The 23,528-nt window shown below is 44.2% G+C and overlaps 1 protein-coding gene across 1 annotated transcript in view; it reads left to right on the top strand.

Annotated features, from left to right (window-relative positions):
• Window positions 1-1,325: 1,325 nt before the first annotated feature.
• Window positions 1,326-23,528, top strand: part of LOC124021723 (calcium-binding protein 2-like) — a 48,561-nt gene continuing 26,358 nt past the window's right edge. The window contains exons 1-2 of the mRNA XM_046336845.1: window positions 1,326-1,601; window positions 7,511-7,693. Of these exons, the coding sequence (XP_046192801.1) occupies window positions 1,539-1,601; window positions 7,511-7,693 (246 nt within the window). The 5' untranslated portion in view covers window positions 1,326-1,538. The remainder of the gene's footprint in view (window positions 1,602-7,510; window positions 7,694-23,528) is intronic.

Below are 23,528 nucleotides of genomic sequence, written 5' to 3'. Positions count from 1 at the left end.
TTATTTGAATATTGTAAATGTCCAAAGTAAGCTTTGGCAATATGTACATTGTTATGTCATGCCAATAAAGCAAATTGAATTGAATTGAGAGAGAGAGAGAGAGAGAGAGAGAGAGAGAGAGAGAGAGAGAGAGAGAGAGAGAGAGAGAGAGAGAGAGAGAGAGAGAGAGAGAGAGAGAGAGAGAGAGAGAGATAAAGGGAGAGAGAGTGACAGAAAAAGAGAGGAAGGAAAGTGATATAGTGAGGGAAACGCAGAGAAAGGGAGGAAAGAGAGAGTAAAGGGGGACAGAGAGAGAGAATAGAGGGAGAAGGAAGGAGATATGATTGGATGAAGGGAGTGATCTGAAGTGCTTTTTAAATAGGGGTTAATGCAGAGGGTTCACTTACTTACAGACAGATGCACATGTGGCATTAAGGCTGAGTCGTCTGCTTAGATCACACACACACACACACACACACACACACACACACACACACACACACACACACACACACACACACACACACACACACACACACACACACACACACACACACACACACACACACACACACACACACACACACACACACACACACACACACACACACACACACACACACACACACACACACACACAGAGAGTGGCGCACACACGCACACATACACAAATGCACACACGAGCAAACACACACACACGTTTGATTCATGATTTGGGCATGAATGACCTGAACCATCTCTAACTCCATCAGTTGGAAAATCATTTGAGCGTTTCAATGTTCCAAATGTTAAATACGCAAGTGTATACGCATGCGCATGTGTGTGAGTGTGTGTTGGCACGTACGTGTGTGACTGTCTTTGTGTGCCTGCATTGTGTGGATTGACAAACAAATAAATACAAATCTGCAAAATAACAATACACAGGAGTATGGATATGTAAGAGGATTGGGGACAAATCAAGAGTGACAGAAAGCACCGCTGCAACACAGAAAATAAGGGATTAATAGTGACATGTCACAGAGAGAGGAGAGAGAGAGAGAGAGAGAGAGAGAGAGAGAGAGAGAGAGAGAGAGAGAGAGAGAGAGAGAGAGAGAGTAGGGGAGAGAGGGAGAGAGTAGAGAAGAGAGAGAGTAGAGGACAGAGAGAGAGACAGAGAGAGAGAGAGAGAGAGAGAGTAGGGGGAGAGAGGAGAGAGTAGAGAAGAGAGAGAGAGAGAGAGAGAGAGAGAGAGAGAGAGAGAGAGAGAGAGAGAGAGAGAGAGAGAGAGAGAGAGAGAGAGAGAGAGAGAGAGAGAGAGAGGGGAGGGAAGGAGGGAGGGAGGGACAGGTGACAGAGATGTGAGAGATGCTCCACAGATGATCAACAGTGGCAGATGTACAGGGAGAGATGTAGACGGAGTGAATAGAAGAATGAGAGTGTGACAGAGAGAGTGACAGGTGAGACAGAAAGACATAGAGTGAACAAACGAACAGGAGTGACAGTGACAGAACCAGTCAGAGAAACAGTATATGAGTGATAGAGGAAGTTAGCCTGATATTTGTGTTAGTTTGTTTAGAAGGATGAGTGAAGCCGGAAGCATCTTAACCCTGGAAGACATCCCTGAAGGAAGGTTGGAGAAAAAGGTAAGAGTGTGTGTGTGTGTGTGTGTGTGTGTGTGTGTGTGTGTGTGTGTGTGTGTGTGTGTGTGTGTGTGTGTGTGTGTGTGTGTGTGTGTGTGTGTGTGTGTGTGTGTGTGTGTGTGTGTGTGTGTGTGTGTGTGTGTGTGTGTGTGTGTGTGCGTGTGTGTCATTTATGAAGTAGAGTCATTTAGACACTCCAATCATATCCATCTCCCGCAAAACAAAGCTCATCGCCTTATTTGAAATGCCAAGCCAATGATTCCATGAAAATGGTCATCTCCGTTAGGGTCATATACCGTGATGGAACATTTCCCATAATGCATTCCTTAATCCTTGTTCGACACTGAATTGTTCTGTGTTCGTGTTTAAAGCTAGAATGTTCATCTGAAACAATAACAAAGTGTATTCCCTGTTTCGTTAAAAAGGGTCGGTGCTGGAGAAATGTAACTACTCTCAAATTCATAGACAGAGCTATGGATGCAGGGGACTGAGAGTTCATAACATAACAATTAGGGTTGAAACCATATTTTGAGGCTGTTTGTTTACAATTATGTTGTTGAAAAACAGAGTCAACAAGCTTACTTTGGGTTCTGATGGGGTAAGACAGTTGAACTGAGCTCATGGCATTTCTAAGTTATTCCTCATCAATCACTGGGTATAAAGTATATCATTACTTTAAACATCCCAAAACGGATGTGGAACTTAAGGATTAAGAAACATCCTGTTTTTATCCTGTTTTAATGCATGAAATAACTTAGCAACTTCTAGTACATTAGTATAGTGCCCTACTGTGAGTCTTCTAGTACATTGGTATAGTGCCCTACTGTGAGTCTTCTAGTACATTGGTATAGTGCCCTACTGTGAGTCTTCTAGTACAGTAGTATAGTGCCCTACTGTGAGTCTTCTAGTACAGTAGTATAGTGCCCTACTGTGAGTCTTCTAGTACAGTAGTATAGTGCCCTACTGTGAGTCTTCTAGTACATTGGTATAGTGCCCTACTGTGAGTCTTCTAGTACAGTAGTATAGTGCCCTACTGTGAGTCTTCTAGTACATTGGTATAGTGCCCTACTGTGAGTCTTCTAGTACAGTAGTATAGTGCCCTACTGTGAGTCTTCTAGTACAGTAGTATAGTGCCCTATTGTGAGTCTTCTAGTACAGTAGTATAGTGCCCTATTGTGAGTCTTCTAGTACAGTAGTATAGTGCCCTACTGTGAGTCTTCTAGTACAGTAGTATAGTGCCCTACTGTGAGTCTTCTAGTACAGTAGTATAGTGCCCTACCGTGAGTCTTCTAGTACAGTAGTATAGTGCCCTATTGTGAGTCTTCTAGTACAGTAGTATAGTGCCCTACTGTGAGTCTTCTAGTACAGTAGTATAGTGCCCTACTGTGAGTCTTCTAGTACAGTAGTATAGTGCCCTACTGTGAGTCTTCTAGTACAGTAGTATAGTGCCCTACTGTGAGTCTTCTAGTACAGTAGTATAGTGCCCTACTGTGAGTCTTCTAGTACAGTAGTATAGTGCCCTACTGTGAGTCTTCTAGTACAGTAGTATAGTGCCCTACTGTGGGTATTCTAGTACAGTAGTATAGTGCCCTATTGTGAGTCTTCTAGTACAGTAGTATAGTGCCCTATTGTGAGTCTTCTAGTACAGTAGTATAGTGCCCTACTGTGAGTCTTCTAGTACAGTAGTATAGTGCCCTACTGTGAGTCTTCTAGTACAGTAGTATAGTGCCCTATTGTGAGTCTTCTAGTACAGTAGTATAGTGCCCTATTGTGAGTCTTCTAGTACAGTAGTATAGTGCCCTACTGTGAGTTGTCTAGTACAGTATTATAGTGCCCTATTGTGAGTCTTCTAGTACAGTAGTATAGTGCCCTATTGTGAGTCTTCTAGTACAGTAGTATAGTGCCCTACTTTGAGTCTTCTAGTACAGTAGTATAGTGCCCTACTGTGAGTCTTCTAGTACAGTAGTATAGTGCCTTATTGTGAGTCTTCTAGTACAGTAGTATAGTGCCCTACTGTGAGTCTTCTAGTACAGTAGTATAGTGCCCTACTGTGAGTCGTCTAGTACAGTATTATAGTGCCCTATTGTGAGTCTTCTAGTACAGTAGTATAGTGCCCTACTGTGAATCTTCTAGTACAGTAGTATAGTGCCCTACTGTGAGTCTTCTAGTACAGTAGTATAGTGCCCTATTGTGAGTCTTCTAGTACAGTAGTATAGTTCCCTACTGTGAGTCTTCTAGTACAGTAGTATAGTGCCCTATTGTGAGTCTTCTAGTACAGTAGTATAGTGCCTTATTGTGAGTCTTCTAGTACAGTAGTATAGTGCCCTACTGTGAGTCTTCTAGTACAGTAGTATAGTGCCATATTGTGAGTCTTCTAGTACAGTAGTATAGTGCCCTATTGTGAGTCTTCTAGAACAGTAGTATAGTGCCCTATTGTGAGTCTTCTAGTACAGTAGTATAGTGCCCTATTGTGAGTCTACTAGTACAGTAGTATAGTGCCCTATTGTGAGTCTTCTAGTACAGTAGTATAGTGCCCTATTGTGAGTCTTCTAGTACAGTAGTATAGTGCTCTATTGTGAGTCTACTAGTACAGTAGTATAGTGCCCTATTGTGAGTCTTCTAGTACAGTAGTATAGTGCCCTATTGTGAGTCTTCTAGTACAGTAGTATAGTGCCCTACTGTGAGTCTTCTAGTGCAGTAGTATAGTGCCCTATTGTGAGTCTTCTAGTACAGTAGTATAGTGCCCTATTGTGAGTCTTCTAGTACAGTAGTATAGTGCCCTATTGTGAGTCTTCTAGTACAGTAGTATAGTGCCCTATTTTGAGTATTCTAGTACAGTAGTATAGTGCCCTATTGTGAGTCTTCTAGTACAGTAGTAAAGTGCCCTATTGTGAGTCTTCTAGTACAGTAGTAAAGCACCCTATTGTGAGTATTCTAGTGTAGTAGTATAGTGCCCTATTGTGAGTCTTCTAGTACAGTAGTATAGTGCCCTATTGTGAGTCTACTAGTACAGTAGTATAGTGCCCTATTGTGAGTCTTCTAGTACAGTAGTATAGTGCCCTATTGTGAGTATTCTAGTACAGTAGTATAGTGCCCTATTGTGAGTCTACTAGTACAGTAGTATAGTGCCCTATTGTGAGTCTTCTAGTACAGTAGTATAGTGCCCTATTGTGAGTCTTCTAGTACAGTAGTATAGTGCCCTACTGTGAGTCTTCTAGTGCAGTAGTATAGTGCCCTATTGTGAGTCTTCTAGTACAGTAGTATAGTGCCCTATTGTGAGTCTTCTAGTACAGTAGTATAGTGCCCTATTGTGAGTCTTCTAGTACAGTAGTATAGTGCCCTATTTTGAGTATTCTAGTACAGTAGTATAGTGCCCTATTGTGAGTCTTCTAGTACAGTAGTAAAGTGCCCTATTGTGAGTCTTCTAGTACAGTAGTAAAGCACCCTATTGTGAGTATTCTAGTGTAGTAGTATAGTGCCCTATTGTGAGTCTTCTAGTACAGTAGTATAGTGCCCTATTGTGAGTCTTCTAGTACAGTAGTATAGTGCCCTATTTTGAGTATTCTAGTACAGTAGTATAGTGCCCTATTGTGAGTCTTCTAGTACAGTAGTAAAGTGCCCTATTGTGAGTCTTCTAGTACAGTAGTAAAGCACCCTATTGTGAGTCTTCTAGTACAGTAGTATAGTGCCCTATTGTGAGTCTTCTAGTACAGTAGTATAGTGCCCTATTGTGAGTCTTCACTCACACCTACTACATAACTGAAGGCTATATACTTTCTATATCAGAACATACAGCACTGTCAGTTAACTCTCTGTGTGGGTCCTGTATCAGAACATCAGTTAACTCTCTGTGTGGGTCCTGTATCAGAACATCAGTTAACTCTCTGTCTGGGTCCTGTATCAGAACATCAGTTAAAATCTCTGTTTGGATTCTGTATCAGAACATCAGTTAACTCTCTGTCTGGGTCCTGTATCAGAACATCAGTTAAACTCTCTGTGTGGGTCCTGTATCAGAACATCAGTTAACTCTCTGTCTGGGTCCTGTATCAGAACATCAGTTAAACTCTCTGTGTGGGTCCTGTATCAGAACATCAGTTAACTCTCTGTGTGGGTCCTGTATCAGAACATCAGTTAACTCTCTGTCTGGGTCCTGTATCAGAACATCAGTTAACTCTCTGTCTGGGTCCTGTATCAGAACATCAGTTAACTCTCTGTCTGGGTCCTGTATCAGAACATCAGTTAACTCTCTGTGTGGGTCCTGTATCAGAACATCAGTTAACTCTCTGTCTGGGTCCTGTATCAGAACATCAGTTAAACTCTCTGTGTGGGTCCTGTATCAGAACATCAGTTAACTCTCTGTGTGGGTCCTGTATCAGAACATCAGTTAACTCTCTGTCTGGGTCCTGTATCAGAACATCAGTTAACTCTCTGTCTGGGTCCTGTATCAGAACATCAGTTAACTCTCTGTCTGGGTCCTGTATCAGAACATCAGTTAACTCTCTGTGTGGGTCCTGTATCAGAACATCAGTTAACTCTCTGTCTGGGTCCTGTATCAGAACATCAGTTAAAATCTCTGTTTGGATTCTGTATCAGAACATCAGTTAACTCTCTGTCTGGGTCCTGTATCAGAACATCAGTTAAACTCTCTGTGTGGGTCCTGTATCAGAACATCAGTTAACTCTCTGTCTGGGTCCTGTATCAGAACATCAGTTAACTCTCTGTCTGGGTCCTGTATCAGAACATCAGTTAACTCTCTGTGTGGGTCCTGTATCAGAACATCAGTTAACTCTCTGTCTGGGTCCTGTATCAGAACATCAGTTAAAATCTCTGTTTGGATTCTGTATCAGAACATCAGTTAACTCTCTGTCTGGGTCCTGTATCAGAACATAAGTTAACTCTCTGTCTGGGTCCTGTATCAGAACATCAGTTAACTCTCTGTCTGGGTCCTGTATCAGAACATCAGTTAACTCTCTGTGTGGGTCCTGTATCAGAACATCAGTTAAACTCTCTGTGTGGGTCCTGTATCAGAACATCAGTTAACTCTCTGTTTGGGTCCTGTATCAGAACATCAGTTAACTCTCTGATTGGGTCCTGTATCAGAACATCAGTTAACTCTCTGATTGGGTCCTGTATCATAACATCAGTTAACTCTCTGATTGGGTCCTGTATCAGAACATCAGTTAACTCTCTGATTGGGTCCTGTATCAGAACATCAGTTAACTCTCTGTCTGGGTCCTTTATCATATAGTATCATGAACGTATCTCCATCTCTGTCTGTGTGTCTTTACCCAAGACACATACAGGTCAACGTTCGTCTGTCTTTGTCTCCTTCTCCAGGACAGATGTGCTACCTTAATTTGACCCTGCTTCTCACAGCAGGAAACTAATCCTGCAGCAACAGGAAATGTATTAGGAAATGGACATGTGTAGGGATTGATACATTTCAGTGGAAATTACAAACTTTAGAAGCCTTTTAAAACCTTGAATACACTACAATTTGCATTTTGCTGAGCAGGAAAATGATCTGGTCGCAGTTGCAAATGAGAACTTGTTCTCAACTAGCCTACCTGGTTAAATAAAGGTGAAATAAATAAAAAAATGTAAAAAAATCTGGGACAACAGAGTGATCAAATCAACATAGCGCATCTGTATATTCTAACATCGCAGTCTGAGTGTCTTTACCTAGGACATACACTGTATCCTAACCATCTCTTTATCTCCCCATCTGAGTGTCTTTACCTAGGACATACACTGTATACTAACCATCTCTTTATCTCCCCATCTGAGTGTCTTTACCTAGGACATACACTGTATCCTAACCATCTCTTTATCTCCCCATCTGAGCGTCTTTACCTAGGACATACACTGTATACTGATTCACATACGTCTCTGTCTCTGTCTCTGTCTGTCAGGGCTCCATCAAGAAGAAGATAGAGAAGTTGAGGAGATGGAGCTCATGCAGCATAAAGAGGCCTTCTAAGAAGACTAAGACCAGAAGTCTGTCCTCCGCTACAGAGGCACCAGAGGAGACCTGGGGGCTCAAGACCCCCGAGAGGAGGAGGCTCAAACCCATCATCGCCTCCGTCTTCGGACAGGTATAATACTGGTACAGGTGTAGTGACTCAACTGTTGGAGTCTTTACCCGGGGGAGTCCTTACCTGGGGGAATCCTTACCTGGGGGAGTTCTTACCTGGGGAGTCCTTACCTGGGGAGTCCTTACCTGGGGAGTCCTTACCTGGGGGACTCCTTACCTGAGGATGTCCTTACATGGGGAGTCTTTACCTGGGGAGTGCTTAACTGAGGAAGTTCTTACCTGGGGGAGTCTTTACCTGGGGGAATCCTTACCTGGGGAGTTCTTACCTGGGGAGTCCTTACCTGGGGAGGCCTTACCTGGGGGAGGCCTTACCTGGGGGAGTCCTTACCTGGAAGTGTCCTTACCTGGGGGAGTCCTTACCTACAGACGTCCTTGCCTGAGGAAGTCCTTAAACTGGGGGAGTCCTTACCTTGGGGAGTCCTTACCTACAGACGTATTTACCTGTGAGAGTCCTTACTTGGGGGAGTTTTTATCTGGGGGAATCCGTACCTGGGGAGTCTTTATCTGGGAGAATCCGTACCTGGGAAGTCTTTATCTGGGGGAATCTGTACCTGGGGAGTCTTTATCTGGGGGAATCTGTACCTGGGGAGTCTTTATCTGGGGAAATCTGTACCTGGGGAGTCTTTATCTGGGGGAGTCCTTACCTGGGGGAATCCGTACCTGGGGAGTTTTATCTGGGGGAATCCGTACCTGGGGAGTCTTTATCTGGGAGAATCCGTACCTGGGAAGTCTTTATCTGGGGGAATCTGTACCTGGGGAGTCTTTATCTGGGGGAATCTGTACCTGGGAGTCTTTATCTGGGGAAATCTGTACCTGGGGAGTCTTTATCTGGGGAGTCCTTACCTGGGGGAATCCGTACCTGGGGAGTCTTTATCTGGGGGAATCTGTACCTGGGAAGTCTTTATCTGGGGGAATCTGTACCTGCGGAGTCTTTATCTGGGGAGTCCTTACCTGGGGAATCCGTACCTGGGGAGTCTTTATCTGGGGAATCCGTACCTGGGGAAGTCTTTATCTGGGAGAATCCGTACCTGGGGAGTCTTTATCTGGGAGAATCCGTACCTGGGGAGTCTTTATCTGGGGGAATCCGTACCTGGGGAGTCTTTATCTGGGAGAATCCGTACCTGGGGAGTCTTTATCTGGGGGAATCTGTACCTGGGGAGTCTTTATCTGGGGGAGTCCTTACCTGGGGGAATCCGTACCTGGGGGAGTCTTTATCTGGGGGAATCCGTACCTGGGGAAGTCTTTATCTGGGAGAATCCGTACCTGGGGAGTCTTTATCTGGGGAATCTGTACCTGGGGAGTCTTTATCTGGGGGAGTCCTTACCTGGGGGAATCCGTACCTGGGGAGTCTTTATCTGGGGGAATCCGTACCTGGGGAAGGCTTTATCTGGGGGAATCCGTACCTGGGGAGTCTTTATCTGGGGGAATCCGTACCTGGAGGAGTCTTTATCTGGGGAACCCGTACCTGGGGAATCCGTACCTGGGGAGTCTTTATCTGGGGGAACCCGTACCTGGGGGAATCCGTACCTGGGGAGTCTTTATCTGGGGAACCCGTACCTGGGGAATCCGTACCTGGGGAGTCTTTATCTGGGGAATCCGTACCTGGGGGAGTCTTTATCTGGGGGAACCCGTACCTGGGGGAATCCGTACCTGGGGAGTCTTTATCTGGGGGAATCCGTACCTGGGGAGTCTTTATCTGGGAGAATCCGTACCTGGGGAGTCTTTATCTGGGAGAATCTGTACCTGGGGAGTCTTTATCTGGGGAGTCCTTACCTGGGGAATCCATACCTGGGGAGTCTTTATCTGGGGGAATCCGTACCTGGGGAGTCTTTATCTGGGGGAACCCGTACCTGGGGGAATCCGTACCTCGGGAGTCCTTACCTGGGGGAATCCGTACCTGGGGAGTCTTTATCTGGGGGAATCCGTACCTGGGGAAGTCTTTGTCTGGGAGAATCCGTACCTGGGGAGTCTTTATCTGGGGAATCTGTACCTGGGGAGTCTTTATCTGGGGGAGTCCTTACCTGGGGGAATCCGTACCTGGGGAGTCTTTATCTGGGGGAATCCGTACCTGGGGAAGTCTTTATCTGGGGGAATCCGTACCTGGGGAGTCTTTATCTGGGGGAATCCGTACCTGGAGGAGTCTTTATCTGGGGGAACCCGTACCTGGGGGAATCCGTACCTGGGGAATCCGTACCTGGGGAGTCTTTATCTGGGGGAATCCGTATCTGGGGGAACCCGTACCTGGGGGAATCCGTACCTGGGGGAGTCTTTATCTGGGGGAACCCGTACCTGGGGGAAACCGTACCTGGGGGTGTCTACCTGAGGAGTCTTTACCTGGGGGAGTCCTTACCGGCGGGATTCCATACCTGGGGGTGTCTACCTGAGGGAGTCTTTATCTGGGGGAGTCCTTACCTGGGGGATTCCATACCTGGGGGTGTCTACCTGAGGGAGTCTTTATCTGGGGAGTCCGTACCTGGGGGATTCCATACCTGGGGGTGTCTACCTGAGGGAGTCTTTATCTGGGGGAGTCCTTACCTGGGGGATTCCATACCTGGGGGTGTCTACCTGAGGGAGTCTTTATCTGGGGGAGTCCTTACCTGGGGGATTCCGTACCTGGGGGTGTCTACCTGAGGGAGTCTTTATCTGGGGGAGTCCTTACCTGGGGGATTCCGTACCTGGGGGTGTCTACCTGAGGGAGTCTTTATCTGGGGAGTCCTTACCTGGGGGATTCCTTACCTGGGGGTGTCTACCTGAGGGAGTCTTTATCTGGGGGAGTCCTTACCTGGGGGATTCCGTACCTGGGGGTGTCTACCTGAGGGAGTCTTTATCTGGGGGAGTCCTTATCTGGGGGATTCCGTACCTGGGGGTGTCTACCTGAGGGAGTCTTTATCTGGGGGAGTCCTTACCTGGGGGATTCTACCTGAGGGAGTGCTAGCCTGCCAGATTACTTGTCAAGGCATTTAGTTGTAGGTCACTTGACTTGTGACAGTCCTTATATGTCTGTGACTTCTTTACTGTTGGTCTGTTTCTGTACCTTTGGGTTTCTTTACTGTTGGTCTGTCTCTGTACCTTTGGGTTTCTTTACTGTTGGTCTGTCTCTGTACCTTTGGGTTTCTTTACTGTTGGTCTGTCTCTGTACCTTTGGGTTTCTTTACTGTTGGTCTGTCTCTGTACCTTTGGGTTTCTTTACTGTTGGTCTGTCTCTGTACCTTTGGGTTTCTTTACTGTTGGTCTGTCTCTGTACCTTTGGGTTTCTTTACTTGTGACTTCTTCCAGTCTGGTTTCATCTGGTTGTATAGAAACGTAGTTGGAGCACTCTATTGTGATAATATTACATGAGAGAAGACACTCACACACAAATAACAATTGTTTAGTCTGTTCAAACACTTTTCCTGGGTTTAGTTCTCAGATGTGGAGTACCTTCACCAAGACCAGAGACATAGTACAAGAGAACGAGAGCTACAGAGAGAGAGAAGAGAGGGAGGAGAGAGAGAGAGTGAATGAAAAGAGAGAGAGGAGAGCAATAAAGAGATGGGGAAATAAAGAGAAAAAGAAGAGAATGAATGTCAGTGTTACTGACCCATTGTTCCCTGGGCCAAGTTTTTCTGCAGGATTAAATGCATTGAAAAATTATGAATAGAACAGGCATCCTCATTGAAGTCAATGATACGACCGTTCCATTAATTCTATTTCTAATCATCTAATCCTATCAGTGACCTCTTGTTCTCAGGGCATAGTGAGTCAGACAAAAGTAATCACCCCAGAGTTGGGATGCCGCTAAATCAGACCTAACCAAACGCTCCCCCGCACCCAACTGCCAGATTGGGAAAAAGCTGCAGCAATAAAACAATTCTGATTATGACACCAGGGTTGACCTTATGTAAGGAAGTGTAGTTATCTTATGTAAGCACTGTTCTTAGGGTTTATAGACAGAGAAAGCAGTATAGTGTTTATAGACAGAGGAAGCAGTATAGTGTTTATAGACAGAGGAAGCAGTATAGTGTTTATAGACAGAGGAAGCAGTATAGTGTTTATAGACAGAGGAAGCAGTATTGTGTTTATAGAGGAAACAGTATTGTGTTTATAGACAGAGGAAGCAGTATAGTGTTTATAGACAGAGGAAGCAGTATAGTGTTTATAGACAGAGGAAGCAGTATAGTGTTTATAGACAGAGGAAGCAGTATAGTGTTTATAGACACAGGAAGCAGTATAGTGCTTATAGACAGAGGAAGCAGTATAGTGTTTATAGACAGAGGAAGCAGTATAGTGTTTATAGACAGAGGAAGCAGTATTGTGTTTATAGAGGAAGCGGTATAGTGTTTATAGAGAGTGTAGCAGAGCAACATAGATAGTAGGATTGATTGTTCAAATCAAATGTATTTGTCACATACACATGGTTAGCAGATGTTAATGCGAGTGAAGTGAAATGCTTGTGCTTCTAGTTCCGACCATGCAGTAATATCTAACAAGTAATCTAACCTAACAATTTCACAACAACTATCTTATACACACAGGTGTAAAGGAATTAATAAGAATATGTACATAAAAATGTATGACTGAGTGATGGCCGAATGGCATAGGCAAGATGCAGTAGATGGTATAGAGTACAGTATGTACATATGAAAGAGTAATGTAGGGTATGTAAACATTATATAAAGTTGAATTGTTTAAAGTGGCTAGTGATACATTTATTACATACATTTTTCCATTATTAAAGTGGCTAGAGATTAAGTCAGTATGTTGGCAGCAGCCACTCAATGTTAGTGGTGGCTGTTTAACAGTCTGATGCCTCTGATGCTGTTTTCAGTCTCTCGGTCCCTGCTTTGATGCACCTGTACTGACCTCGCCTTCTGGATGATAGCGGGGTGAACAGGCAGTGGCTCGGTGGTTGTTGTCCTTGATGATCTTTTTGGCCTTCCTGTGACATCGGGTGGTGTAGGTGTCCTGGAGGGCAGGTAGTTTGTCCCCGGTGATGCGTTGTGCAGACCTCACTATCCTCTGGAGAGCCTTACGGTTGTGGGCGGAGAAGTTGCTGTACCAGACGGTGATACAGCCCGACAGGATGCTCTCAATTGCGCATCTGTAAAAGTTTGTCAGTGTTTTTGGTAAGAAGCCGAATTTCTTCAGCCTCCTGAGGTTTAAGAGGCGCTGCTGTGCCTTCTTCACCACGCTGTCTGTGTGGGTGGACCATTTCAGTTTGTCCGTGATGTGTACGCCGAGGAACTTAAAACTTTCCACCCTCTCCACTACTGTCCCGTCGATGTAGATAGGGGGCTGCTCCCTCTGCTGTTTCCTGAAGTCCACGATCATCTCCTTTGTTTTGTTGACATTGAGTGTGAGGTTATTATCCTGACACCACACTCTGAGGCCCTCACCTCCTGCAAACTTGATGATAGAGTTGGAAGCGTGCATGGCTACGCAGTCATGGGTGAACAGGGAGTACAGGAGAGGGCTGAGAACTCACCATTGTGGGGCCCGTGTTGAGGATCTTCAGGACCCAGTTGCACAAGGCGGGGTCGAGACTGGGATATGTTTTCCGCAAAGCGTCGAACCATAACATTGAGGAATACGCTGATTCGGTGAGCGAGTTTATTTGCAAGTGTGGTGATGTCGGTGATGTTGTACCCACAGCGTCTATTAAAACATTCCCCAACCAGAAACCGTGGATTGATGGCAGCATTCGTGCAAAACTGAAAGTGCGAACCACTGCTTTTAATCAGGGCAAGGTGACCGGAAACATGACAATACATACAGAGTAGCTTTTCCCACCGCAAGAAAATCAAACAAGCTAAGCGTCAGTATGGAGACAAAGTAGAGTCGCAATTCAATGGCTCAGACACGAGAGGTATGTTGCAGGGTCTACAGTCAATCACTGATTACAAAAGAAAAACCAGCCCCGTCGCAGACAATGATGTCTTGCTCCCAAACACACTAAACGACTTCTTTGCTCCCTTTGAGGTCAATACAGTGCCACTGACACGGTCCTCTACCAAAACCTGCATGCTCTTCTTCTCTGCAGCCAACATGAGTAAAATATTTAAACATGTCAACCCTCGCAAGGCTGCAGGTCCAGACGGCATCACTAGTCGCGTCCTCAGAGCATGCGCAGACCAGCTGGCTGGTGTGTTTACGGACATATTCAATCAATCCTTATCCCAGTCTGCTGTTCCCACATGCTTCAAGATGGCCACCATTATTCTTGTCCCCAAGAAAGCTAAGGTAACTGAATTAAATAACTACCACCCCGTAGCACTCACTTCCGTCATCATGAAGTGCTTTAAGAGACTAGTCAAGGACCATATCACCTCCACCCTACCTGACACCCTAGACCCACTCCAATTTGTTTACCGCCCCAATAGGTCCGCAGACGACCCAATCACAACCACACTGCACACTGCCCTAACCCATCTGGACAAGAGGAATACCTATGTAAGAATGCTATTCATCGACTACAGCTCAGCATTTAACACCATAGTACCCTCCAAACTCGTCATTAGCTCAGTATAACACCATAGTACCCTCCAAACTCGTCATTAGCTCAGTATATAACACCATAATACCCTCCAAACTCGTCATTAGCTCAGTATATAACACCATAGTACCCTCCAAACTCGTCATTAGCTCAGTATAACACCATAGTACCCTCCAAACTCGTCATTAGCTCAGTATAACACCATAGTACCCTCCAAACTCGTCATGAAGCTACATCTTTCTGTTGTAACCACTGGTCATCAGCCCTTCATGTTAACACACCGTACACTGAGAAACAACAGATTAGGTGGTGGAGGAAATTAACCATAATGCTTTGACCATGAAAAATAAAGCTTTGAATTAAATACAATGTCAATGTTCAATGTTCACTAATGTTCAATGTTCACCTGAAGTAGGTGGAACAGAAGATGAGATGAATGCGAGACACTGGAAGAGAGAGAGGAGAGAGGGAATGAGAGAAAGGGGAGAGAGAGCGAGAGAAAGAGGGGAAACAGTCATTATATTTATCTAACATGTCCACAGATGTCATGCTGACTCATTTGACTCCGACTGCAGTACCATTATGTTACAACATTTACAGGACTACATAAGACCACCCATATATCATCAGGAGTCATGTAGAGAATAGACAGGGTTCTCACTGAGTCACTGTAGTTATTTAACACTTCCAGACCTAATAGGGTGACACACACATAAACAGAGAGAGATAGAGATGGACAGTTGTCATTGATACTATGACTCCTGAGACTTCTCCTGAATGGATACAATGCTAGGGGCCTGCCAGCAATACGGACAATCAGACTGAATGGATACAATGCTAGGGGCCTGCCAGCAATACTGACAATCAGACTGAATGGATACAATGCTAGGGGCCTGCCAGCAATACTGACAATCAGACTGAATGGATACAATGCTAGGGGCCTGCCAGCATTACTGACAATCAGACTGAATGGCACCATTGAAGGTGTGTTGTTATGGTAACAGTCTTGGGGCCAGATTAGTGTTTTAGTGAGGGCTAGGAGAGTGTCTCAAATGGCACCCTGTTCCCTATGTAATGCATTACTTTGAAGGAGATCCCATAGGGCTAATGGTCAAAATGTGTGCACTACGTAGGGAATATGGTGCCATTTGGGACTCAGGTGGGTCAGTATGGATTTACAGCAACAACAAAAAAACATTTCAAAACATGATTTCCTAAAAGGGTGATTTCTATCTTTCATTCTTTCATTCTGCCTGTTGCTCTGCAAGTCATTGATCTCCATGGCAACAGAGCTATTGACAGAAGGACAAAAACAGCAAAAATGGTCAGAAAAGCTTTACATTGACATTTTAGTCATTTAGTAGACGCTGTTATCCATAGAGACTTAAAGGAGCAATTAGGGTTAAGTGCCTTGCTCATGGTCACTGATTTTCCACCTAGTTGGCTCCGGGATTCAAACACTCTCAACCGCTAGGCTTCCTGCTGCCCTGGGATGAGGGAGAGGTGAGAAAGGGAGGACAGATTGATTGGGAAACATTGAGAGGGATGGAGGGATGGAGGGAGGGTTATGGTGGTGAAATTAAACCACTCAGGGGATAAAATGATGCCTTTACAGACAGATTCACTCTCAGCTGAGACTAGGAGGTGGTTAAAGACTCGTCTTAGGACCTAGCATAGGAAAAACTACAGGAAATAGTTCAAAATAACACTTAGGATAAACTACAGGAAATAGTTAAAAATAACACTTAGGATAAACTACAGGAAATAGTTCAAAATAACACTTAGGATAAACTACAGGAAATAGTTAAAAATAACACTTAGGATAAACTACAGGAAATAGTTCAAAATAACACTTAGGATAAACTACAGGAAATAGTTCAAAATAACACTTATGAAAAACTACATGAAAAGTAACATTAAGAAAGGAGATGGTTAAAATCTTTAAGAATCGATTGACACACGTGTCTGGTTAAGCTGGAGATATCTAACACGTTGGTTTCCATGGTTGCTCTAAGACCCGGGACGGGTCTCGTCTGAAGGTAACCCAGTACCGGGTCAACAAATACATGGAAGTATGGAAGTAACACCTAAAAGGAGATAAATATGTGTCCACAAAATGAATATACACAGTATTTCCTGAGCTTTCTTATGTCTCAAAGATATAGGACAGACACTTCAAAACGTTATGATTAATATTTGGACTGTTTGTTTTGCCTTTTCATGAATGTGTTAATTCATTTGTTTCTCTGGGCTACAGTGCTAAAGGCCACATTCCATAGCTGTGGGAAGTAAGGGTGCGGAAGGTGCTGTAAAAATAAGATACATCATAGATATATACAGTGGGAGAACACATATTTGATACACTGTCGGTTTTGCAGGTTTTCCTACTTACAAAGTATGTAGAGGTCTGTAATTTTTATCATAGGTACACATAGGTACACAAAATTCCAGAAAATCACATTGTATGATTTTTAAGTAATTAATTTGCATTTTATTAGGAAGGTGAGGGATCCTGCCCAGAACTACACGGCAGAACCTGGTCAATGACCTGAAGAGAGCTGGGACCACAGTCTGTTTTAGATTCTGTCTCTCACAGTGGAAGTGTACCTATGATACAAATTACAGACCTCTACATGCTTTGTAAGTAGGAAAACCTGAAAAATCGACAGTGAATCAAATACGTGTTCTCCCCACTGTATATATAGACAGACAGTTCAAACAAGCTGAACTGATCTGACATAGTCGTTTGACAGCTGTCATACAGAATATAAGTGATTATCTCTCTCTATTTCTCTATCCCTCCCTCCCTCTCTCTCACTGTCTTTCTAGCCCACTGTCGTTCTCTCTGGTCTCGCTCTCCTTCTGTCATTGTGGCCCTATTGTAATCCATTCCAATCATTCTAGAACATACCAGACAACGCGAATCTCATATACAGTAGATGAAGAAAACGCAATCACACTACAGGTCTATAGGAAATTATGGAGAGCGTGGGAGTATCAATGATAAATATGGAACAATCCAGTGAGAGAGAGAGAGAGAGAGAGAGAGAGAGAGGAGTGAGGGAGAGAGAGAGAGAAAGAGAGTGAGAGATAGAAATAGAGAGAGAGAAATAGAGAGAGAAATAGAGAGAGTGAGTGAGACGGAGATAGAAGAGATAAGAAGAGAGAGAAAGACAGGAAGAGGGACAAATGTTAAAGTAACAGACTAGATCAGGGGTACGTAACCCTGTACCAGGAGTGCTGCAGGAACTACAGGGTTTTGTTCCAACTGGGCTTCACACCTGACCAACTGAGCTAATTGATCAAACCTGCCCAGAGTGTACAAAGCTATACATGCATGTACCTACTACACATACAAGAACCAACACAATATATATATAATGATGGTATCTTCTGTAATGACAATCTAAAGCCTGTCAACTTCCATATGAACAAGCAACGACATGCTGCTGCTGTTGGCCTCAATTGTTGATGTAGTATAGAACTATAATATGTGTGTGAGTGTTTGTTTGTTTCACAGTTCATTCTGAGATATCTGATGCCTGGATATGTGTACTAGAGAGAGGGGAGAGGTAGGAGAGGAGGAGAGCAAGGAGAGGAGGAGAGAGAGGAGAGGAAAGGAAGGAGATGAGGAGAGAGAGGAGAGGAGGAGAGAGAGGAGAGGAAGGAAAGGAGGAGATAGAGGAGAGGAGGAGAGAGAGAAGAGGAGGAGAGAGGAAAGGAGGAGAGAGGGAAAAGGAAGGAGAGGAAGAGAGAGGAGAGGAGGAGAGGAAACCAAGGAGGAGAGAGAGGAGAGGAGGAGAGAGGGGAAACGAAGGAGAGGAGGAAAGGAAGGAGAAGAGTAGAGATGAGAGAGAGGAGAGGAGGAGAGAGAGGAAAGGAAAGAGATGATGAGAGAGAGGAGATGAAGAGAGGAAACCAAGGAGAGGGGGAGAGAGAGGAAACGAAGGAGAAGAGGAGAGAGAGGAGAGAGGAGAGGAGGAGAGAAGGAGAGGAAACGAAGGAGAGGAGGAGAGAGAGGAGAGGAGGAGATGGAGGAAAGGGAGGAGAGAGAGGAGAGAAGGAGAGGGGAGAGAGGAGAGGAGGAAAGAGGGGAGAGACGGAGGGAGGGGAGAGAAGAGGAGAGAGAGGAGAGGAGGAAAGATCAGGGAGATGTCTTTTGATGGAAAACCCATGAGAGAGATGAACTAGTGAATGAATCAGTGTTGCGTGAGTCAGTAGGACTAGACAGATGATGACTAGATGTTCCAACAGATGACACACACACAACACAGCAGACTATTGCATTTAACTTGATTAAAGTTCCGCTCAACCTTCAAGAGGCTCAGAGGAAAGGGTCAGGCAGCAGTCACACACGCAGACAGACGCAGGCTCACACACGTAAGAACACACACACATAGTTACGCAAGCACACACAGACCCAAGCTCTCTGTCTCTCTCTCTCACACACACACACACACACACACACACACACACACACACACACACACACACACACACACACACACACACACACACACACACACACACACACACACACACACACACACACACACACACACACACACACACACACACACACACACACACACACACACACACACCTCTATGCCTATCCAGCATTGTGATCCAGAGTCCAGGTTAAACCAGGGTCAGGATGGCCTGTCTTCTGAACAGGGTAGGCTAGGTTTATTCCTCAGCTGTGATCACAACATGACATCACACCAAGGAGTCAGAGGACTATGGTTTTACATGTGTTGTTACATGACTGTAGGTTTGTTCCTCAGCTGTGAACACAACATGACATCACACCGAGGAGTCCGAGGACCATGGTTCTACATGTGTTGTTACTTGACTGAAGTATTGTTTGCTGAATGTGGACTTTCTTTCCCTATTCTGTATGAAGCCCTTCAGTTATCGGACATTGTCATTCAGGGGTCGTTCCATGAAGAGTGCCTTTCGTCTCCCTTTGATATTTTAAGTAGAAATGATATTGAATTGTAAAATCTTGTTATATTAATTGAAGTGCCCTTTAATACAGGCCACATGGAGAATTCAATAAATATGATTTTCTTCTACGAATACAGACTTGCTCCATGCACCTCTGTGACCTCTAGGAAGATTTTAACCCACCAAACCCTGACATTTCTCCAAGTTTTCAGCATAATTGTAAAGCCCTATTTATTTGTTGCTTTGAGAAAGTAACTTCTGAATATTATTATTTATTTGATGTGATTAGTAATTCATTTACATCTGTTTCTCATTTTAAAATCAACACCGTTACGTGAACTGAACTCTCCTTTTAATACGGTGAAACTATTCTCTTGTCAAAAGAAACGAGAAACGATCGTGTAAAAGCAGGTCAACCCTGTTACGGTCAACCCAGTAACGGTCAACCCAGTTACGGTCAACCCAGTAACGGTCAACCCTGTAACGGTCAACCCTGTAACAGTCAACCCTGTAACAGTCAACCCTGTAACAGTCAACCCTGTAACAGTCAACCCTGTAACAGTCAACCCTGTTACGGTCAACCCTGTTACGGTCAACCCTGTAACAGTCAACCCTGTAACAGTCAACCCTGTAACAGTCAACCCTGTTACAGTCAACCCTGTTACGGTCAACCCTGTTACAGTCAACCCTGTTACAGTCAACCCTGTAACAGTCAACCCTGTAACAGTCAACCCTGTTATTTTATTTGACGCTTCCTATAGTCATGTTTTTAGTTAACCTCTTTACAGTGGAGGCTGCTGTGGGGATGACTGTTCATAATAAAGGCAGGAAACCATGTGTTGGATGTTGTTGATACCTTTACACTTATTCCTCTCCAGCCATTACCACGTGATCATCCTCCCCAATTAAGGTGCCACCAGCCTCCTGTGGCTCTTTATGACAGAATGTTACAATTAAATTGGATCGAAAGTGTTTTTGGGACCAAAAAGCTACAATTCTCAAAAGGTCCTGAACTGGTGCAACGATCTTTATTTCAGGTAGGCTACCGTAAGAATGGGTCAACTGGAGGAATACATGTATATAAATTGCTCAACAGCATTCACTATGATCTGACAGAGCTGGCCTAGTTGGAACCCAAGCCTGCACAGTCAGTGGTCCTCAACCGGAGAGTCAGACGGTGACCATTGAACTTCGGATTGTGTTAGACTGCCATCTAGTGGGGATTCTCTAGAATGAATGCCTCTAGTGGTCTAGATTGAGTACTGCAGCCTCTCATGCAAAACTGGGTTTGGTGCTGTAGTTAGTGTTGGGACATTCCATTGCAGTTTGCTATAGATTGATACAGAGGGGGAGAGGGAGGGAGGGAGCTCTATCAAAATATGGAGATACAGAATACAGGAAGGGAGAGAGAGGCAGAGAGAGAGAGGGAGACAGAGGGAGTGATAGAGAGAGAGAGAAGTGACGAAGGGGTGAGAGAGAAGAAAGAGAGAGAGGGGGTGATACGAAGAGAGATAGAACAAGACAGAGAGATACATAGGGAGGAGTGTGTGTGATTGCCCTTCCAATATGACAATAGGTATTAGTGTTGTGGTGCCCAGCTCTACACTAATGGCCTGGACACACAGCTACTCTCTACTGTAGTCACCACACTGCTGGTGGAGCACACACACACACACAAACACTTTCAGCACAAACTCACACAAATTACATTTACGAGGAAAAAAATGGACCATTTCTCAAATGATCATAATGTACAACTTGAACATATTCCAGCAGCAATTTCAGGGCTTATTTGATCATGAAGATATGAAGTACATAATCGTTTTTCATAATACAACTATTACATCATAATTCACTGTGACATTTTCAAGCTCATATTCTTCATCCATTTCTCATAATGCTGATACCATCTGTCTCATTTGTGCCGGAATCTTCTTCCCAATCATCCACGGCAAAACGAGACAATGTTGGATTCTAACTGTTCCTAGACATTCTAACTGTTCCTAGACATTCTAACTGTTCCTAGACATTCTAACTGTTCCTAGACATTCTAACTGTTCCTAGACATTCTAACTGTTCCTAGACATTCTAACTGTTCCTAGACATTCTAACTGTTCCTAGACATTCCTTGACATTGCTTTCTAAATGTTCTAAAGCAGGAGTCTCATGTAACCCCTGCTTTAAGAGGTATTTAAACTGTATTACTACACTGGCTGTTTAAATCCAAGTTATGCCTTTATTTTCTGTTAGAAGCCAAGTCCTGCTGGGTAAATAAACACAGAAAGAACAGCAGGCCAAGAACCCAAAACATCTGCAAGAGGAGAATATAGAAATAGAATGGATAGAATAAAAATGAGGTGTGAGGTTGACCATGAGGTTAGATTTTAACAGTAAGGAGGCAAAATGAGGTGTAAGGTTGACCATGAGGTTAGATTTTAACAGTGAGGAGGCAAAATGAGGTGTGAGATTGACCATGAGGTTAGATTTTAACAGTGAGGAGGCATAGGAGGAAGATGTGCTTTATCTTGCCAATGTGAGGCTTTTTATTTGCTAAGTGAGGATAAATGAGCCAGGGAACTGTACAATTACTTACAAAATCAAATAGGACGATGAACAGAAAGGAAGGTCTAATAAACTGACATGATTAACATAAAACTCTAACAGAAGACCACCAGGGCTTCACTGCCTGTAAAAACCAGCAGCATGCCACCCTGTTTTATGTCTGTCCTGCCTGTCTCTATCAAACAATGGCTTGCTTCTTGTAGCAATACCCATTACCCAGAATGCATCGCAAACCCTACCAAATACCTAATTAACAATCAACTTCAATGAAGGTATGAAAATGGAACACAAACACATTCAGGTCATAAACATACATGTTACCACCAAACCACACTTTCAATAATGGTGTTCACATGATTTAAAACAACATACGTCCCCCCGGGAATAAGCTACTATCACAATAACCCTTACTGTAAAAACCCTTACCGTAAAAACCCTTACCGTAAAAACCCTTACTGTAAAAACCCTTACCGTAAAAACCCTTTCTGTAAAAACCCTTACTGTAAAAACCCTTACTGTAAAAACCCTTACCCTTACCGTAAAAACCCTTGCCTCCATTTGACGTCATAACTATGAGCAGGAAATGGATCAAACCCTCTTGCGTCAATGAGTCAATAAAAGATCATCGTCGACATTTATTTTGTTCTACTATACCTGCAACTTGTGATCACTGAATGCGCCCACAGAAAGAGCTATATTAACTGGAGACGCACCAGTGCAACTTTGGTTTTAGAAATGGGGAGGCATAACTGCTCTCTGAGGCGTCCGCATGGTCCTAAAGCACACCGGAACCCAGGTTTGTATCACAGTGCAATGATAAAACTGTGGGGGACAAACATGCAATTTGTGAATGCCCCGTGGAGATGCACATCAAAAGGTTTCAGCACCAAACCAATAATCCTGACGCTCCAAAGTCAAACTCATAACAGACAGGTTTCTTTGACAGGTGATCAACAATAACATGACTAACCCCACATTATTACAATAAATACATGTGATTCTAACCCCTACCCCATGTCTGGTCATTTATAACAGCAAGTCTTTAGATCAAGTGAAGTATGCCATTATGACAATAGTCACATGAGGATTCTTATCAAAAGGCTTTAGGAAAGGCAAAACGCTTGTTCACTGAAGTACCTACAACAGTATTTGTGTAGAGGACAACCAGCCTCACCTTTCTCCCATCCAATCTACAATGAACTCATCTCATATCTTTTCTTTCCTTTCCACTTTCTTTTTCTTCTTCCTGGTGAATTAACTCTTCCTATAGTCTATGTCCTGTTAGTATCTCTACATGTCCTTCCTCTCCTCTCTGATAGGTTACACCATTTATCATCCCCTCGTCTCCAACCCTGTGCTGCTCTCTTCTCAGGGCCAACCCCTCACTTTACCTCCCTCTCCGCTCTATCCCTCCCTTTCCTCTTTCTGGCATCTGCTCCTCTCTATCCCTCCCTTTCCTCTTTCTGGCATCTCCTCTCTATCCCTCCCTTTCCTCTTTCTGGCATCTCCTCTCTATCCCTCCCTTTCCTCTTTCTGGCATCTCCTCCTCTCTATCCCTCCCTTTCCTCTTTCTGGCATCTGCCCTCTCTATCCCTCCCTTTCCTCTTTCTGGCATCTCCTCCTCTATCCCTCCCTTTCCTCTTTCTGGCATCTCTCCTCTCTATCCCTCCCTTTCCTCTTTCTGACATCTCCTCTCTATCCCTCCCTTTCCTCTTTCTGACATCTGCTCCTCTCTATCCCTCCCTTCCCTCTTTCTGACATCTGCTCCTCTCTATCCCTCCCTTTCCTCTTTCTGACATCTCCTCTCTATCCCTCCCTTTCCTCTTTCTGGCATCTCCTCTCTATCCCTCCC

This window comes from Oncorhynchus gorbuscha, unplaced genomic scaffold (genome assembly GCF_021184085.1).
Source record: "Oncorhynchus gorbuscha isolate QuinsamMale2020 ecotype Even-year unplaced genomic scaffold, OgorEven_v1.0 Un_scaffold_1182, whole genome shotgun sequence".
Classification (NCBI taxonomy): Eukaryota; Metazoa; Chordata; class Actinopteri; order Salmoniformes; family Salmonidae; genus Oncorhynchus; species Oncorhynchus gorbuscha.
Note: the sequence above shows the minus strand (reverse complement) of the source record. Positions and strands in the feature narration are given on the sequence as shown.